At 45.3% G+C, this 18755-nt stretch overlaps 1 protein-coding gene across 4 annotated transcripts in view; it reads left to right on the forward strand.

The window, feature by feature from the left end:
• Positions 1-18755, forward strand: part of SMOC1 (SPARC related modular calcium binding 1) — a 152238-nt gene that overhangs the window by 60356 nt on the left and 73127 nt on the right. For 3 of the 4 annotated variants that reach the window (XM_032405423.1, XM_032405424.1, XM_032405425.1), the window contains exons 2-3: positions 9032-9197; positions 10326-10438. In XM_032405423.1, coding sequence (XP_032261314.1) covers positions 9032-9197; positions 10326-10438 — 279 coding nt within the window. Of the gene's footprint in view, positions 1-3579; positions 3783-9031; positions 9198-10325; positions 10439-18755 lie in introns of those variants that run through there. The other variant, XM_032405426.1, reaches the window with a different exon arrangement.

Genomic DNA, 18755 nt, shown 5'->3' on the forward strand with positions numbered 1-18755 from the left:
CCCTTATCTGCCCCCCTCCATCTTCTCGCGCCCCACTCCAAAGCCACTAGATCAAGACCCTCCTTTGCACCTGTGTAAATGCAGTGGCTGTGGGGTCAGGGAAGGGTGAGAGCGAGCTGGCAGAAATCGGGATGTGGATTTTCCAAGCAGATGATGGATTAGATAGCGGGTGGGTGACTGACGTTTTAATGTGAAATTGCTCTTCGTTCCCAAAGACGTGCAGGCCCTGGGGAAAAAGACTAAAGTGGGGTTTTGCAGCTGGTGAAGCAAGTGACAAGAGGTGGATAGTCCCTGGTCGGAGAGTCAGAGGCTGAGCTGCAGCTAGACGTCTGGAATGCAGTTCTCTACTGCTTGTTCCAGGCCCTGGCTCCGGGAGCGGCTTTTTTCTCCTTTCAAAAGCAGAGTTACCTCCCAGAAATGCTTTGTGGTGCCTGAGCTCTAAAAGCTTGAGCTGGACTTTGACTTACAAACATGCCGGGAAAAATATCCCTCCCTTAGGCAAGCTTGCTTTGCCTGCGGACCCTTCTCCTCTCCTGCCCACCGAAGGGCCACCGCCGAAGACCCCGGCTGCCGCTGCCAGAGCTAACAGCGGAGCCCCACCTGGCCCTTTCGAGGCAGACATGAAGAATGCTCTGCCACTTACCTGCTTGGCCTGGCTGGGCCTCGGCTTTGTCCTCGTTCATCGGATCAGTTAGTATTTCTTTTTTTTTTTTTTTTTAAAGATTTTTATTTATTTATTTGAGAGAGGATGAGAGGAGAGAGAGAGCACATGAGAGGGGGGAGGGTCAGAGGGAGAAGCAGACACCCTGCTGAGCAGGGAGCCCGATGCGGGACTCGATCCCGGGACTCCAGGATCATGACCTGAGCCGAAGGCAGTCGCTTAACCAACTGAGCCACCCAGGCGCCCACAGTTAGTATTTCTTGAGTGCCCGCTTCAGGCAAGGCCCCTGCTGGGCACAAGGGATCCAGCGGTGTGGCCCCCAGATCTTGGTGCCTGGGCAAGAAATGTACAATTAAACTGCTGGTCATTGAATTGCAGTTGTGACACAGGAGACTCGTCACAGGGGTCCCATCTGGGAAGTCAGTGCCCCAAAGAAGCAGCGTTTGCACTGAGATTGGAAGGCTGAAGAGGAGGTATGAGGTTGGGGCCCAGTCCAGGGAGAAGGAACTCTCCCAGGGCCAGCGAGTCCCACGGCAGGAAGGAGCAGAGCTGTGGGGCTAACTGGGGGCCCGGGCATGAGGGGCATTCACTGTGCTCGTCACCGACACAGCAGGTAAACGGGTAGGGATCACTCCCCTTGCCACTCCTTCCAAGTAGCACTTCACTGTTTGGGCCTGGAGACTGGCCATGGCTTACAATGTTAATTCTGTGGAAAAGCGAATTCAGGGTGTCAAAAACCTGACATATAATAAATGAATCACTGATACCATTTTATCATCTGGCAGTTGTTCTTAGTCAAGTGCGTGCACAAGGTGGCTGCAAGACAAACCAGAGTGTAAATCACATTGGCTGTTAGATTATCAGAGTTTTCTCTTGACACATACTCATTTCAGGCACAGCAAGCCCGAGCCTCTCAGCTTACTGCCTACTTTATGGAGGGGACGACTTATCTGCAGGGTAGTAGGAAGGCTTCGGGGGCCTGTGTGAGGAGGATTCCCACTGGGCCAGCCTCACTTGGCTACCTAATGATGATATCTGCCGTGGGTATATGGGTCCTATCTCAGCCACTCCGGTACATTCCCTTCAATGTCTTTGTGATTTCTTTTCCTTTAATTCAAGGGAAAAATCCTGTGTTTAATGTATGGCTTTCCTTATCTAATAGATGTTCCTTAAAAGGAAAGAAGAGAACAAACAGCTTACATTACTCTCTGTGTTTGAGAGTTTTAAGCTTTTGGTAGTCGTTGAACAAAGAATATCTCTTTTCACAGTACATGATAAAAAAAAAAAAGGAGCTTTTTTTATCCAAGATATGTTTTTGCTAAGGTTTGACAGTCACTCCATTCATTGTCAAACCTGTGTTGGACCGCTGCCGTAGATGAGGCACTGCGTTCGGCCCTGCACATGCACAGAGGGACAAGGCAGTCCTTCACACGCATGTGAACACACAAATGATGGTGCAGTGTGTTGAGGGCTTGGGTGGAAGTATGAACACGAGGCCGCAGGAGCTCCAAGGAGCTAAGTAATGGTGATGTTTAAACATGGAAATGTTTGCTCTTCAGGATGTAACCTCCGTGCAGTATGGAATTTGAACTGGAACGGGGAGAAAAGGTTGGTGGTACGGTCAGACATCTAGGCCAGAGATAAAGGACCGAACGAAATCATCATGGATAAACGAGGAAAGCCTGCTGGCTTTCCTAGCCTGCTAGCCTGCCTAGTTATTTCAGACTCTCCGACCGAGGCTCCAGTGAGGGACGCAACAGGGGCTGTTCAAGGCCCAGCCCCGCTCCCAGCTGAATGCAGCCCAAGTGTGTTACTCCAGTTGACACCACGTGGAGCAGAAGAACCTTCCAGCTGAGCCCAGCCAACCCATGGACTTGAGAGAAATGCTTAGTTGTTTAAAGCCACCGAGTACGGGGGTGGTTTGCTTTGCAGCAACAGAGAAGCAAAGCAAAAATATTAAAAGTGAGTAGCAGAAGCTGTGTTATGTGCACATTTATTAAAGAGAAACCTCAGATCCGTTGAGTTTGGCCTGTGATTTTTGAACCTGATATCATAAAGGGGAATGCCTCTTGCCACTCCAAATGGTGGCCTTCACATTTCTAAGCCCAGTGGCTGGGCCAGCGCCCTGGTTGTTTATAATGGCTCCTGCCCCCTCTTCTATGCCTGGGAAAAACTGAGAGATAAGCCTGTTAGCAGGAAAATGCCAATTTAGAATTTCAGATACTGGTTAAATCAGCATGGTACAGGTGGAAGTTAAGACTGCAAGGCCAACTCCATATTATAAAGGATCGAACATCTCCTAGATGGAACTTTAGGCTGCCTCTGCTGTTCCCTGTATTGTCATGGAAACCTGGCAGTCAGTGAAACCTGGCACGGCTTGTGGTACCGGCGTGGCCTCTCTGTGCAAAAGCTGTGGCAGGGTTTGCATTCTACTCTGCTGGAGCCTGAAGGCTAAGATGGGCATGGGTGCGTTTCAGACAGAAGGGGTTGTTGGTCTGACACTGATTTCATCTACCTCCGTCTCCTCTATGGAGAAGACAGCCCCCAGTCAGTAGCTTACTTTTCCACTAGGAAGGAGGGATTGTTGATGTGTATTTCAAGTGCTTGTCCTACTTTACAAATGTGAGCAGGACACAAACTGCTGTGTGTTTGCTTTGGAATCATTCACTCCCCAAGGAGAGAGGGTGGGAGTAGCAGATGATTGCAAACTCACAATTGTCCTGGCCCCTTTTGTTTGGCTTCCGTATTACACAATCATATTTAGCATAATTGTTTTGTTTTTGTTGTCTTTTGGTTAGAAAGAAGGAAGGGAATGTATGCGAGGATTTTTATGAAAATACTATGCCCCCCTACCCCCAAGAGAAATGGTCCATGCTTTGTCTAGCTGGGGAGACAGCTTGCACCCGCCAAGCACCAAAACCTTCCTTTAACTATGGCTGCTCTCGAGCCCACAGCAGACGTCTGTGGCTCGGGGGTTCAGGTTCCCGCAGGGTGACTCAGACTCTGAGTTTGGTCTGTGTGCCGAGCGAACTGACTCAGGCCACACGTTGGCACTTGGGACCTGTAGCCTGAGCTCCTGACTCCCGCAGTAGAGAGGAAAAAGCCACCTTCATGACTTCAGGTACACTGAGGAACTCCTGGGATGTGGTGCTGTTGATCAATAAGTATTGAACCGATTTTTATCCTCAGGCTCTGCTTCTTTTTTGCCTTGGTCCAATGGGTCTTAGCTTGGCTCAACTAGGAGAATTTCCAGGGAGGATGAGCCTCTCTCTCTCCCCCTCTATAGCTGTGCTCTTGGATATGGTAGCCCCTAGCCACACGTGGCTATGCAAATTTAAGTGAACTAAAATTAAATGCAACTAAAAATTTAGTTCCTCGGTTGCATTAGCTACAGTTGAGTGCTTAATAGCCACACGTGGTGTGTGGCCACTGTATTAGACAGCACAGATAAAGAACATGTTTCCATCACAGAAAGTTCTGCTGGACTGCGTGGCTTTTAGCACTGCAGAGTCCCTAGGATTAAGTCCTCTCTGGGTCCTGCAGTCTCCTGTCCCCTTGCTGTGCGGCCACTGTCTGCTCACTTGTCTCCACCCTAGAGTGCAAGCCCCGTGGGGGCAGGACTGTGTGGGTTGTGTTCCTGCCTGCCAGGCCTCACGCAGTGCTGGGTGCATAGTACAGGCTTGTTGAAGACAAAAGTACGTGAATGGATGGCTGAATAAGCAGTATTTGTGGACTCCAAGTAGTCCCCTCGGGCCCTGGAGGTTTGGGTGATCGTATTAGGGCATAGACGTCCTATTAAAAGCCCATTTTATAGAACTCATCGCCTTTTTTTTTTTTTAAACAACCACAAATACACACAGTTCCTAAAACAGATGAAAATGAGACACCACAGACGGTGGAAGACAGTCTTTTAGCAATGGCCCCATGCTGTCTCGGAACTTTTTTACTTGGCCTCAGGGACCAGTAATTTCTAGATGGAACCTTTTGGAAGCCCTTGTGGAGGTGGGAAGGATCTCCATGTGTTGGGGTAGGTGGGGCTTCTTCTGAAGCTCTTTAACCTGTCTATTTGCAGACAGAATGTTCCCCCAGTCATTAAGCTGGTCTCTGGCATGGCTGCCATAGTGTCTCTGTCAGCCCAGAGCTAGCCATTTCCAAACCAAATTTATGGCTTGTAGTTCAATGCCACGGAGACGCCCACAGCTCTCCTCTCCCGTGAGCTGAGGAAGAGAGAACAGGGCAATCTCCTTGAGTTTGAAAAGACACTTTGTCTTTTCCGATCCCTGCTTTTTAAGGTGAACAAGGGCCCTGTGAGGAGCTTCTCCCACTAGGCTTCTAGTGCCCAGAAGGCAGGCCTGTCTTGTCTGGGTCTCCAGCGGTTGGCGGCTAGCACACAGTAGGCTCTCGGTAAACGGTTTTGACTTTCGGAATCCCGTTTTGCAGCTGGGTCAGAGCTCCTACTTGCAGCCTTGCTCTGTAATCATGAAAAAGGCGGTTTTGGCGTAGCTGGAAGCAGAGCTCTGAGCCAGGCTGTGGGTGTCGGATCCAGCACTCACACATACATGCTTGGAGGGGTCACCGGGCTTTGGTTTCTTCGTCTGTAAAAATGAGGATTGTAACTTACCCTGCCTCGTAGGGTGAAATTAGTTAACGTGTCATAAGTGATACCTAACTATCAGCTTTTATTATTATTGTTCTTCAGACTTAAGGTCTGGCCACCCAAATCCCTTTGTCACCAAGGATGAGTTCCTTGGTTTTCCCAGGCGTTAGAAGTTACAGATAGTTCTGTCCTTGTGTGATCATGAGAAAAAAAGGGCATGTTTCTCCTTGGCCCCTGCTGATTCCCATGGCAAAATAACCTAACAAGGTAGGTCTTACGAGCAGGTGTCACTTCAGGTAAGTAGTGCGTGGATCCACAGGTGAGAAAACAGTCATGTGATAACAACAGCGACTTGACCTGCTCTCGGACAGTCTTGGGGTCACAGGTTGGCCTGGAAGCCTGGGCGGGAGGATACCAATGCCACCTCTGGCTGGGGGCTGGCTCTTCACCAGGCGAAATTACAGAGCCAGGTCTGGCTGCATTTCTAGGCCACAGACAAGTTAGGAATGGGTCTGGGAGGGCCACACAGAAGGAGGAAGAGAGACGTTTGAGGCCAGCTTTGCTGGTTGCAGCCACCTGTGTCCTGTGCCCATTCAGGAGCCTGTGACCAGGGCTTCCCAAGCCCGCCTCATTCAGCTGGACTTTTGCGTTCCAAGTTTTCCATGGTGCACCGTCGGTGGTAGATGGGGAGGCCTGGAGTGGCAGAGAGGTCCGGGTGGGGTAGGAGAGAAAAGACCCACCTCTCAATCTCAGAGACAACTTAAATTTTGAGGTGGAGCTGGGGCAGGAAGCTGTGGAAGACCTCTGCCCACCATGTAATGTAGGGGGGACAGGGGGTGGGAGCATGGCCCAGTGACCTCCTGGGGTGGCAGGAGCCCACAGGCCGGACCTGTCACATTGCACCAGCTGGTCTGGAGGTAATGCCATGTGGGAGATGCTGCTACAAGATCATATTCATCCTTCAAATGCTGGAATGTCCCAGCTTTGTTCTAGATGCTGGGGATGTATTCACAGGCAAGATAGACATTCTCCTTGTCTTTGCAGGTTTCAGAGTTGGGGATTCCATTGTTAATCAGATCATATAGTTCATCATCACAAACTGTTAAGTGCCGTGAAGGAAAAGTGAGGTGTGAGACGGTATTATAGGGGACCTGTGCTCATCTGTGAGAGTCAGGGAAAGCCTCCTAAAAGAGATGATATGAGCCAAAATCTGAAGTAGGGGTGGGAGGGGAGGGAGAAGGAACAGTGTGTCCAAAGGCCTGGAGGGAGGAACAAATGTAGCTCATTTGGGAAATGGAAGGCAGTCCCGTGTACCTGAGCAGTGGTGAGCAAGGTGGGGACGAGGCCGTAAGAGCTGAGGCCAGGGAAGGGGCCCCAGGGTCAGATTCTGCCAGGCCTAGGAGACCGTGTGAAGGTCCCCAGGGTGATGGGACACTGCTCTAGGGTTTAAAGCAGGGGCAGCCTGAGGGGAGTGAGGCTGGGGATGCCATGCAGGGTTGAGGTGTGGATGATACCACCCCTGGCCGCTATCTAGTGAGCTTAAACTCTTCCCTCTGTGTGGCAGCCTGGGAGGTAGTGGGCTTCCTCTGGATATGGCTCTCTCTAGTATTGGCTTCAATCCCAGAACACTAGACTCTATTATGAGACACTATCAGGACATTTCCCTCTGGCCTTGGGCAGGACTCAGGTTGAACCGTGCATGTGGGAGCCCCGAGGGTCTCCAGGGAAGACAAGTTGCACTGTCCATCCTGAGGAGGCCGGCATGGTTTCAGCCCTCAGCTGCTCCCTCCCTGTGCTGAGCAGCCAGCACCCAGGTGTGAGGTCAGGGTAGTGGAAGGGACTGGTTTTATAGTTGGGAGGCAGTCTGTGTGCTAGTGGATGGGCTTGGACACTCTGGGAATTTGGCCAGTATGGGGGGGTGTGTTCCTAGTGCTCCCTTGAAGGGGGTGATGCTGCCCCCAGACTCCCTCTGCTGTTCTGGAAAAGGGTCAAGTTCTCATTTATTTGCTTTGCACAAAGGGCCTCAAGATACATCTGAAACAGGGGTTGTACTCACACCTTCCCTAAACCCTATGAGCTTGGCGTGATTATTCAGTCAACTCAAGTATCACCAATAGCCAGGTGTGCCCATGACATTGCCGTGCATTATTGTGGGATATGCATTCTGTCAACTTGTACTGGTAGAGAGCCTTGAGTGGACCTACAACTCTGCTATTTAAGGGTGGATAAGCATGGATCCAGCTCTCAAGGCCCATGCAGCCTAATCACAGGTTATTCAACAGAAGTTCATGGATTAGTGTATGATCCAATTATTTTCCAGCTATATCCTATAGTTGCTAGCAGGGGTTCACTGACAAAAGGGTTCATGGTCTAATAAGTAAGTGGGAGATGCATCATCCTACGTGCCCCTTGATCTGCTTATCTCTTGCTGTGTAACAAGATACCATGAAACTGGATGGCTTAGCACAATTTATTGTCCCTTACAGCTCCATGGGTTGACTGGGCTCAGCTGGGCAATTCTCACTTGGGGTGTCTCAGGCAATTACTTATTTTTATCCGGTAGCTGCAATCAGATAGTGGGGGGTGGACTCATCGAATGGCTTCTTCACTCACTGGTCTCTGTGCCTGGGTTGGTTGGGCATCTCTGCCCATGGTTCTGTCACAGGCTAGCTTGGGCTTCCTCATAGTGTGGCGGTCTCAGGGTTGTTTGGCTTCCTGCATGGTGGCTGAGTTTCCCCAGAGTGAGTGTTGCAACAGGCCTGGGAGGAAACTGTAAAGCTCACAAGTCCCAAAACCTCATTTCCACAGCATGTTATTGGTCAAATTGCTGAGGCTAGTCCAGATTCAAGGGGAGGGAATTAGCAAAATGGGAGGAGTAGCACACAATTTGCTGCTATAATGATGCGTAAGAACGTACCAAAGATGTCTGAGAAGTCCTGCAGTAAAGAAACCATCAGGGCGCCTGGTGGCTCAGTCGGTTAAGTGACTGCCTTCGGCTCAGGTCATGATCCCAGAGTCCCGGGATGGAGTCCTACATCGGGCTGCTGGCTCAGTGGGGAGCCTGCTTCTCCCTCTGACCCTCTTCCCTCTCATGCTGTTTCTCTCTCTCTCTCTCTCAAATAAATAAATCAATAAAATCTTAAAAAAAAAAAAGAAACCTGTTTAACCCAGTATTTCCCAATTTGATGATTATTATCTTTTTAAATCAGGAAATCCCTTTCTCATAGAAAATCACTTGTATTTTGCCAGAGAGCAGTAGGCAGAAATTGAAGGGTGATCGAGTTGGGTCTCCAAACTACTTTCTAATAAATTAAACTCTCCAAAGATGGAATGTAGAGATTGCTAGTGAGTTCCTGATTTGGGGAAGTACCCAAACAGGGTCATGTGGCCACGTGCAAGGATGGAGAGGCTGAATATCCTGGTGGTGAAAGCTTTGATTTGACTTCTGACTGATCTACGTTCAAATCTATCACTTATAGCTATGTAACGTTGGACCAGTTACCTCTTTCTGGCTGGAGTTTCTTTATCTGCGAAACAAATAGTTCCTATTTCACAGGGCTGTTGCGAGGATTAAGGAGATCCTGCCTGTGAATTATTTAGCACGGGATGCTTTCCTTGGTTAGACTTTGTGGCTCCATTCCACTTCTAGGGTTTAATAACTGGGTTTATTCTGGACTTGCTCCCCCAGGCAAACTAGTATTGTGAGACATGGATTCACCCTTACTTTTCTTGCAAAAGTAACCTCGACACCCTTTCACTTTTCTCCAACCTAGTTCCTCATAAGCGACCGTGACCCTCAGTGCAACCTCCACTGCTCCAGGACTCAACCCAAACCCATCTGTGCCTCCGACGGCAGGTCCTATGAGTCCATGTGTGAGTACCAGCGAGCCAAGTGCAGAGACCCAACCCTGGGTGTGGTACATCGAGGCAGATGCAAAGGTGAGTATGTGCACATCCACCCAGCAGAGAGGAGGCTCCCAGGCACCACCGTGCCCTGCATGGGGCGCTGTCCGTGGGGGAGGCTGAGAATGAGTCTGTTACTTGTGTTCCTTGTGTTTCCCCATTGGGGAAGAGGGGAAGGAGAACGGGCCTACCCGAAGGAATGAGCACGATGATGTCTTTCAAACACTGCCACCAGGCTAGGGCTTAGAGAGATGGGCTGCTATCTGGCTAGAGCTATTTATTTTTATTTTTTATTTTTGTAAATGGAGATGCTTAAAATAGCAAGACGTTATTGTTGGCTCCTGAATAAGGAGGGCTTCCAAATTGTTGGCCAACAGATGTATTTTGTTTGGGCTGCTCGTATGTTTAAAAATATTAAAAACATTTGAGACAACATTTAAAAATGGAGAGATTCAACATAAAAATCTGGATTTTTGTACTTCTCATAAATAATTGGAAGCTCATATTAGGTCTGTGTTCCAGTATTCCACAGGGAAACACATGGCTAGACCTGGGTGGCAGCTTCCTCCTTTGGGGGGGAGGGCTGTTCTCTAATTGTGGTACCTCCAAGCTGAGTGCCACTCTTTGCACACCTGGTTCGGCTCCCTAATTTATATCACGTTCCTCTGCCCTGTAGATATTTGCGTTAGCGATCCCTGGGCTGCTTAGAGCTGTTGTAGGAATTGTGTGAGACGAAACAGGCTGCCCTAGAGCTTCTGATCTTCCAAAGAAAGTGCTTGCAATTCTGGAACTCTAAAACATCTTTGAGACCCCTTGGGCTTGCAATTTTTTTCAATAAGCCCAGTGAAAAATAATAGAGGTGGGACTTTTTTTTCCCATGGGAGGCGCTAAGGGTACTTGGGAGAAAAAAAACATAAGCAGAATCTGATATAAATGCACCTCCCCAACTTTTCTAAGAATAACACTAAGAGGAAGGTGTGGCTGAGCATCACGTACCAGCCACTGCCCTTGTGTTGGTAGAAAAGCCAGTTGGAGGTATGGGGGCTCACCCATCTGCAGAGAGGTTTTCCCTCAGCTTTCCTAGTACTGGGCAGCCATTTTGTCTCATGGCTCCAGTGTGGATTCAAGCGGAGTATGAACCTCGCGCCTCCTCTCCTCTTATAGACGCTGGCCAGAGCAAGTGTCGCCTGGAGCGGGCTCAGGCCCTGGAGCAAGCCAAGAAGCCGCAGGAGGCGGTGTTTGTCCCGGAGTGCAGCGAAGACGGCTCCTTTACCCAGGTGAGGCCTTGGCCAAGTCTCTCAGACCCATTTCCTGGACTGAGGCCGAGGGGAGGTGCTTGAGAGTGGGAGGGCCCCTCAGAGCCTTTGCTTTCTGGGAAACTGCTGAGGGCTCTTTGACACCCCCCTGTGCTACCTTCTGGTGCCTGCACTCCCCCTCCTGGGCCCCCCATGCCATCCCTTGCCAGCTGGCAGTGGGTCCTGAAAAGGGGCATGGAAGTCCGAGCCAGGAAACCAGCATTGCTTGGTCCCCGTCCTCCCTGCTGGCTGTCTCCGTTTTTCTCTTCTGTCAAATGCAGGCTGATTATTTTTCTTATCCCTGCCAGTTTCCAAGGGCAACCCTGGTAATCCCTTCACTGTTTATTTCTACCCCTTCTGCACTCCCCTTCTTCCTACCCCTAGTGCTTGAACGAAGCAGGGCTCCCTTTGAGTACACATTGTACCATGATTCTTGGAGTGTGTGCGTGTGTGTGTGTGTGCGTGTATACACACACACACATGCATGTGCATGCATGCACGTGTATGCATGCACTCAGATTTAAAAATTGCCTTTTGGGCAGTCCCACCTCTCATCCTGCATGGTCTTCTGGTTAGTGCTTTGTGTAAAAGTAATGTTGGCCACGTTGAAGTTGGCACAACTGTTTCTAAAACACAGGTAGCACGAGATTATGATTGCCATCATTATCATACATAATCATAGTCATTACATTGTACATATTATTATATGTTACTATTGTTATGATTGTTATTAAATAGGAGTATACTATAGCTTATCTCATGGGGCTGTGGTGAGGATTTAAATGCGTTCGTGCATGAACAACACTTGGAACACATAGATGCTATTTAAATATCCTGCATTTTCATCAGCATTATCCCCATATCCACTCTGGTGCTACTCCTCACATCTTCCCAAGATGTTACGGATGATGTCGCTTAAGGAAAGTAAAACCTTTTCTTGAACTTTCCCTTCCTCCATTTTTTATTTATTATGTATTCTGGTGAAAAGAAGGCAGGGGATGTTTGTGTATATGTTTGAAACTGCACTGCTGAGAAATCACGTGTAGGGGAGAAAATCAGACCTCTCTCAACTTAGTTTGGGGCCGAGAACGGGGCGGGGGTGGGGAATAGAGGTCGTAGGGAGGAGGCGAAGTTGATGGCCGTCATTTTTCCCTTTCTGTACAATTGTGTCACCTCCGTGTGTTGCTCGTGAGAAGGTTGACTCCTGCCCTTCTGGTTCTGAAGTGCGTTCCGCCTCGTGACAGACAGGTCAGCTTTGGTTTCGGCGAGGCCGGTCCTGACCAGGTGGTGTTTGCCGGCAAAGGAACTTCCAGATTAATCCGGGCAGAATTGCTAAATGAGGGGGCCCCTGAGGTTCAACAGAGGTTGGATAGACAGTCAAGAGCCCCTTCGTTTGTTTGACACGCTAAGCACTGCCATGTGTCTGCAAGCCCGAGGCCGGCTCGCCGTGGTGGGCAGCCGGCGGCCCGACAGCCCGCTCATCCCCGTTACGGTGATTGAAATGGATGTGCTTTTTCCCTTGATCAAAGACGCTGAAATAACTTCACGAAAGGAGCCTGCTTCTTTGAGTGTGCTTCAGTAACAGGGACAGGCTGCCTGAAGGCTGTGAGACAGAGTGCTTTCTCCCTCCCCCAGCCTCCACTATCGCTTAGCCGGACTTTTTTGTTTTGTTTTCTAAGACCAACATCCAGAGACCAGCTGTGTTACTTTAATATTCTTTAGAATATTGATAGGCACGCATCCTGACGTTATTACCATATTTTAGCCCTGTGAATTATTATATGGTAATGGGCTCTTGAAGTTTATGGAGGGAGCAAGGGGACCCTAATAGGACTGGATTTGTTTGGCATGGGACACAGCTTGGGACCACATGAGTGGGCTGGTTTTAATGGGGTTCACATGGGATGCAGTGGTCTCTGTTCTCTTCTTTGTTTGCCCTGTCCTCTTCCCTCCCCAGCCCGAACCCCAACCCACACAGCAGGGTGGTGCACGTTAGGTCACGTGCGACTTTGAAAAACCTTGATACCTAGTCTACACCCCAAAGGCTGGGAGTGGGCCCCAGACATTGTGTTATTTTAAGCTCCCCAGGTGATGATAGTGTCTGGTCAAAGTTTTGAATGACCCGCTGTTGTCATCACTCTTGTTCTTGACTGCATCCTTGGAATGTGGAGTTCAGGCTCTCTGGGGACCTGCTGAGTCAGGTTGGGAGTTAAGCGCTTTGTCCTTTCCTATGGCCTTATCTGTTTTCTCTTCTGGTGTCAGGAACGTAATTCCTGACATCTGTTCTGCCAAGTCCTCTGCCAAGCAGTTGTCAGATTGCTGCCCAAACCGATTAACTGAAAGCTCAGCTGTAGTGGAAGGGTATTGGATTAACACCACCAGGAAATGTTGGCTGGAGCCTGTCAAGCCGGTGCATCACTGAGTAATAATGATGGCTACTCTGCGGAGTGCTGCTTGGTGCGAGGCACCAAGTTTTAGAGCCGTTAATCTTCACTGGAACCCTTTGAGGTAGTTATTAATACCCTTATTTATAAAGGAAAACTAAGTTTCAGAGAGGTTGAAAAACTGGTTCAAGGTCACTTACACTGGAAAGGGTTTGTACCCAGCCCTACCTAATTTCAAAGCCTGGGCTTTTAACATTTTTATGCTATAAAAAGTGGCCTTGATGTTTGTGTAATTCATATTCATCACCATTGTTATTCCAGAAGTCCTCACCGTGATGCTAGTGGCCAATCCATAAAGGAAAAAAAAAAAAAAGAAGAAGAAAAAAAAATCCTTTTGATTACAGAAATCTTCAAATATACAAAAAGAAATAATAGTATAATGAACTCCATGTACCCGTTACCCAGCTTTAACAATTACTAACGTGTGGCTGATTCTGTTTGATTTCTGTCTTGTTTTCATCTCCCACCCCGAACTGGACTGTTTCAAAGCAAATCCCAGACACAGTATTGTTTTCATCTCCAGCATTTTGGAGTTCTGTTCTGGGCTGTGTGCTAGTTGCCATCCCTTGGACTTGTGCCTTCAAGGAGCTTTCGTTGAAAAGATATGAAAACCAGTGATAAAGTGGCCAATATACATGGTCGTATTTCAAATGCCCATTTACAAGTCAGTAATTTGGAATTCCAAGTGCATTTTATTGTTGAAAAAATTTATACCAATTAGAAGTTTCTGAACAGGGGCACCTGGGTGGCTCAGTTGGTTAAGTGTCTGACTCTTGATTTCAGCTCAGGTCAGGATCTCAGGGTCCTGAGATCAAGCCCCACGGCAGGCTCTGCGCTCAGCGGGGAGTCTGCTCTGGATTCTTTCCCTCCTCTCTGCCCCTCCTCCCTACTCTCTCTCTCTTTAAAATAAATAAATCTTTTTAAAAAAAGTTTCTGAACATAAAACCTTAACCAAAACTAAAAGACAAATGACACTTATTAGCCTTAATGACACAAGGGCTAAAATATGAAGAATTCTTACACACCAGAAAGAAGATCCGAGTAGAAAAGCAGGCAAGAGATACCAACCAGCAGATCACACGGTAGTAACAAATAGCCAATAAGTGAATATGAATCATGACATTTTCCTTAATAATTAAGGAAATATAAACTAAAAAATGTCATTTTGCTTACCAAATTGTTAAAAATTGGAGAAAAGATAGTAATATTCAGGGTTGAATATTACTAACTATTGAGAATTACTAAAGGGAAAAAGCTACCCTCCCACATTACAGTTTGGAAAGTAAATTGGCATTGACATTTTGTGGGATAATTTTGCAATATGGGTCAAAAGTCCTTAGATGTGCCCACATCTTGTGCTTACCCTTCCACTTCTAGGAATTTATTCTAAGGAAACATTAAGAATATGTGCAAATACTTAGCCCCATGGATTTCCATCTAAGTTCTGCTTATAGTAGCAAAAATTTGGAAACAATCTAAATATCCAGTAATGGAGAATCACTTAAACAAATTAAGCATAATGTATACTCAATTCATAGCTGCTGCACTCTGCAGCTAGTAAAACGATGTGTTACAGAGGCTCATTTTACGTAGTGGCTGTATGTAGGTATGTTAGGGACTTAATTCATCAAATAATTAAAAAGAACTATTTTCATTTTGTTCTAAATAGAAAAGTTATATATGCTTTGTAAAAAAGGAATTCTGATAATGCAGAAGTATTTAAGGTAGAAAGGTAGAGCCGATGATCTTATCTCCTTGAAAAAGCAACAGTTGGGGCGCCTGGTGGCTCAGTCAGTTAAACGGCTGCCTTCGCCTCAGGCCGTGATCCCAGGGTCTTGGGATTGAGCCCCGCATCGGGCTCCCTGCTCGGCGGGAAGCCTGCTTCTCCCTCTCCTTCTGTCTGCCACTCCCCCTACTTGTGTGCACGCTCTCTATCTCTCTCTGTCAAATAAATAAATAAAATCTTAAAAAAAAAAAAAAAGAAAGAACAACTGTTGAGTCTCTAACCCTCCAGTTTTTTCCCTTTATATACTTATCATTATTTAGGACAAAAATCGTATAATATATATCTTCTAATAACATTTTCTATTTAAAAAAATTAATAACTAATACAATTTTATTTATTTATTTATTTATTTTAAAGATTTTATTTATTTATTTATTTGTCAGAGAGAGAGAGAGAAAGCGAGCACAAGCGGGGTTGGGGGGGGTGGCAGGCTCAAGCACAAGCAGAGGGAGAAGCAGGCTCCCCACTGAGCAGGGAGCCCGATGTGGGACTCTGATCCCAGGACCCTGGGATCATGACCTGAGCCGAGGGCAGACACTTAACGAACTGAACCACCCAGGTGCCCCTTTAATAACATTTTCTTAAACTAATTACATTGTGGATTTATTTTCATGTTACATATAAATCTACCTAATTTTAAGAATTTTATTGAAGTATAACTGAGATACAATGTTATATTAGTTTTGGGTGTACAGCATAGTGATTCAACTTTGGTACACATTGTGAAATGATCACCTCAATAAGTCTAGTTACCATCTGTCACCATACAAATTTAATACAATAATACTGATTACATTCTCTCTGCTCTACATTACATCCTCATGACTCATTTATTTTACAATTGGAAGTTTGTACTTCCTGTTCCCTTGATCTTTTTCACACCCACCAACCCTTCTCCCCTCTGGCAACTACCAGTCTGTTCTCTGTATCTGGGCTTTGTTTTGTTTGTTTGTTTTGTTTTTTAGATTCTACATACAAGTGAAATCATGCAGTATTTGTCTTTCTCTGACTTACTCCACATAACATAGCTCTCAAGATCCATCTGTGTTGTTACAAATGGCAAGATTTTATTCTTTTTATGGTTGAGTAGTATTCCATTGCACGCACGCACACACACACACACACACACACACACACACACACAAACCATGTCTTCTTTATCCATTGTTGGACCCTTAGATTGTTTCCATATCTTGGTTATTGTAAATAATGCTGCAGTGGACATAAGGGTGCTTATATCTTTGTGAATTAGTATTTTCATTTTCTTTAGATAATACCCAGAAGTGGAATTATTGGATCGTATGGTAATTCTATTTTTAATTTTTTGAGGAGCCTCCATATTGTTTCTGTAGTCATGCACCAATATACATTACCACCAACAGAGCACGAGGGTTCTCTTTTCTTCACATCCTTGCTAAGACTTGTTATTTCTTATCCTTTTGATACTAGCCATTCTGACAGGTGGAAGGTGATATCTTATTGTGGTTTTGATTTGTATTTCCCTGACAATTAGTGATATTGAACATCTTTTCATGTGCTTGTTGGCCATCTGTATGTCTTCTTTGGAAAAATGTCTATTCAGATCCTCTGCACATCTTTAAACTGGATTGTTTGGTTTTTGTTATTAAGTTGTTGTTCTTTATATATTTGGTTATTAACCCCTTATTGAATATATAGGTTGCCTTTTCATTTGGTTGATGGTTTCCTTCTCTGTGCAGAAGCTTTTTGGGTTGATGTAGTCCCATTTGTTTTGTTTATTTTTGCTTTTGTTCCTCTTGCCTTTGGAGTCAGATAAAAAAAAAAAAAACATTGCTAAGATTGATATCAAGGAGCTTATTGCCTATGTTTTCTTCTAGGGGTTTTATGGTTTCAGGTCTTACATTCAAGTGTTTAATTCATTTTGAGTTTGGGGCGCCTGAGTGGTTCAGTTGGTTAAGCTTCCAACTCTTAATTTTGGCTTGGGTCATGATCTCAGGGTCCTGAGATTGAGCCCCATATCGGGCTCTGCACTGGGTGTGGAGCCTGCTTAAGATTCTCTCTCCCCCTCTCCCTCTGCCCCTCCTCCTCTCTCTATCTCTCTAAAATAAATAAAAAAATAAAAATAATCCATTTTGAGTTTATTTTGGGGTATGGTGTAAAACAGTGGTCCAGTTTTGTTCTTTTGCATGTGGCTGTCTGGTTTTCCCAACACCATTTATTGAAGAGACTGTCCTTTCCCCATTGTATATTCTTCCCTCCTTTGTCATATATTAATTGACCATATAGGGGTGGGTTTATTTCTGGGCTTTTGATTCTGGTCCATTGGTTTGTGTGTCTGTTTGAATACTAATACTGTACTGTTTTGATTACTATAGCTTTGTAGTATAGTTTGTAATCTGGGAGTGTGATACCTCTACCTTTGTTCTTTCTCAAGATTGCTTTGGCTATTAAGGGGCTTTGTGGTTCCATACAATTTTAGAATTATTTGTTCTAGTTCTATTAAAAATGCTATTGGAATTTTGATGGGAATTGCATTGAGTCTGTAGATTGTTTTGGGTAGTGTGGACATTTTATTTATCTTTAGATTTTATTTCTTTTTTAAATTTTTTTCTGGATTTTTAAAAATTAATTATTTCTTTCTAAGTCTTTGATGTAGTGTTCAATGATTCATTAGTTAAGTAAAACACCCAGTGCTCATCACAATGTGGACATTTTAACTATATTAATTCTTCTAATCCATGAACACAAAAATATCTTTGCATTTATTTGTGTCTTTCTAAATTTCTTTCTTTAATGTCTTATAGTTTTCAACGTATAGGTCTTTCACCTCCTTGGTTAAGTTTATTCATAAATATTTATTCTTTTTGATGCAATTGTAAATAGGATTGTTTTCTTGATTTCCCTCTCTGATATTTTATTATTAGTGTATAGAAACACAACAGATTTTTGTATATTAATCTTGTATCCTGCAACTTTACAGAACTCATTTATTAGTTCTAACAGCTTTTTTGGTGGAATCTTTAGGGTTCCCTCTGTACAGTATCATGTCATCTGCAAATAGTGAATGTTTTACTTCTTCTTTTCCTATTTAGATGAACTTTATTTCTTTTCCTTGCCTAATTGCTGTGGCTAGGATTTCCAATACTATGTTGAATAAAAGTGGGGAGGGTGAGGCTCCTTGTCTTGTTCCTGATCTTAGAAGAAAAGTTTTCAGCTTTTCATCATTGAGAATAATATTAGCATTGGGTTTGTCATATATGGCCTTTATTATGTGGAGGTACATTCACTCTATATCCACTTTGTTGAGAAGTTTTAATCATAAATGGATGTCAAATTTTGCCAAATACTTTTTTTGCATCTGTTGAGATGATCATATCATTTTTATCTTTCATTTTGTTAATGTGATATATCACTTTGATTGATTTGTGGATATTGAACTATCCTTGCATCCTTGGAGTAAATCCCACTTGATCATGGTGTATGATCCTTTAGTGTATTGTTGAGTTTGGTTTGCTGATATTTTGTTGAGGAGTTTTATATCTATGTTCTTCAGGGATATTGACCTTTAATTTTCTTTTGTTGTTGTCCTTGTCTGGTTTTGGTATCAGGGTGATGCTGGCTTCTTCTTTATTTTTTAAAAGATTTTTATTTATTTATTTGAGAGAGAGAGAGAAAATGAGTGGGGAGGAGGGGCAGAGGGAGAGGGAGATGCAGACTCCCCGCTGAGCAGGGAGCCTTATGCAGGATGACTTGATCCTAGGACCCTGGGATCATGACTTGAGCAAAAGGCAGACGTTTAACCAACTGAGCCACCCAGGCGCCAGTGATGCTGGCTTCTTAAAATGAGTTTGGGAGTGTTCCCTCCTCTTCAACTTTTTGGAAGAGTTTAAGAAGAAGGGTAGGTATTAAATCTTCTTTGAATGCTTGATAGAATTCACCAGTGAAGCCATCTGGTCCTGGACTTTTGCTTTTTGGGAAGATTTAGCTTCAGTATCCTTACTAGTGATCAGTCTATTCAGATTTTCAATTTCTTCTTGATTCAGCTTTAGAAGATTGTATGTTTTTGAAATTTATCCCTTTCTTCTAGTTT

The sequence above is a fragment of the Phoca vitulina genome, unplaced genomic scaffold, assembly GCF_004348235.1.
Source record: "Phoca vitulina isolate PV1807 unplaced genomic scaffold, GSC_HSeal_1.0 scaffold7, whole genome shotgun sequence".
Lineage (NCBI taxonomy): Eukaryota > Metazoa > Chordata > Mammalia > Carnivora > Phocidae > Phoca > Phoca vitulina.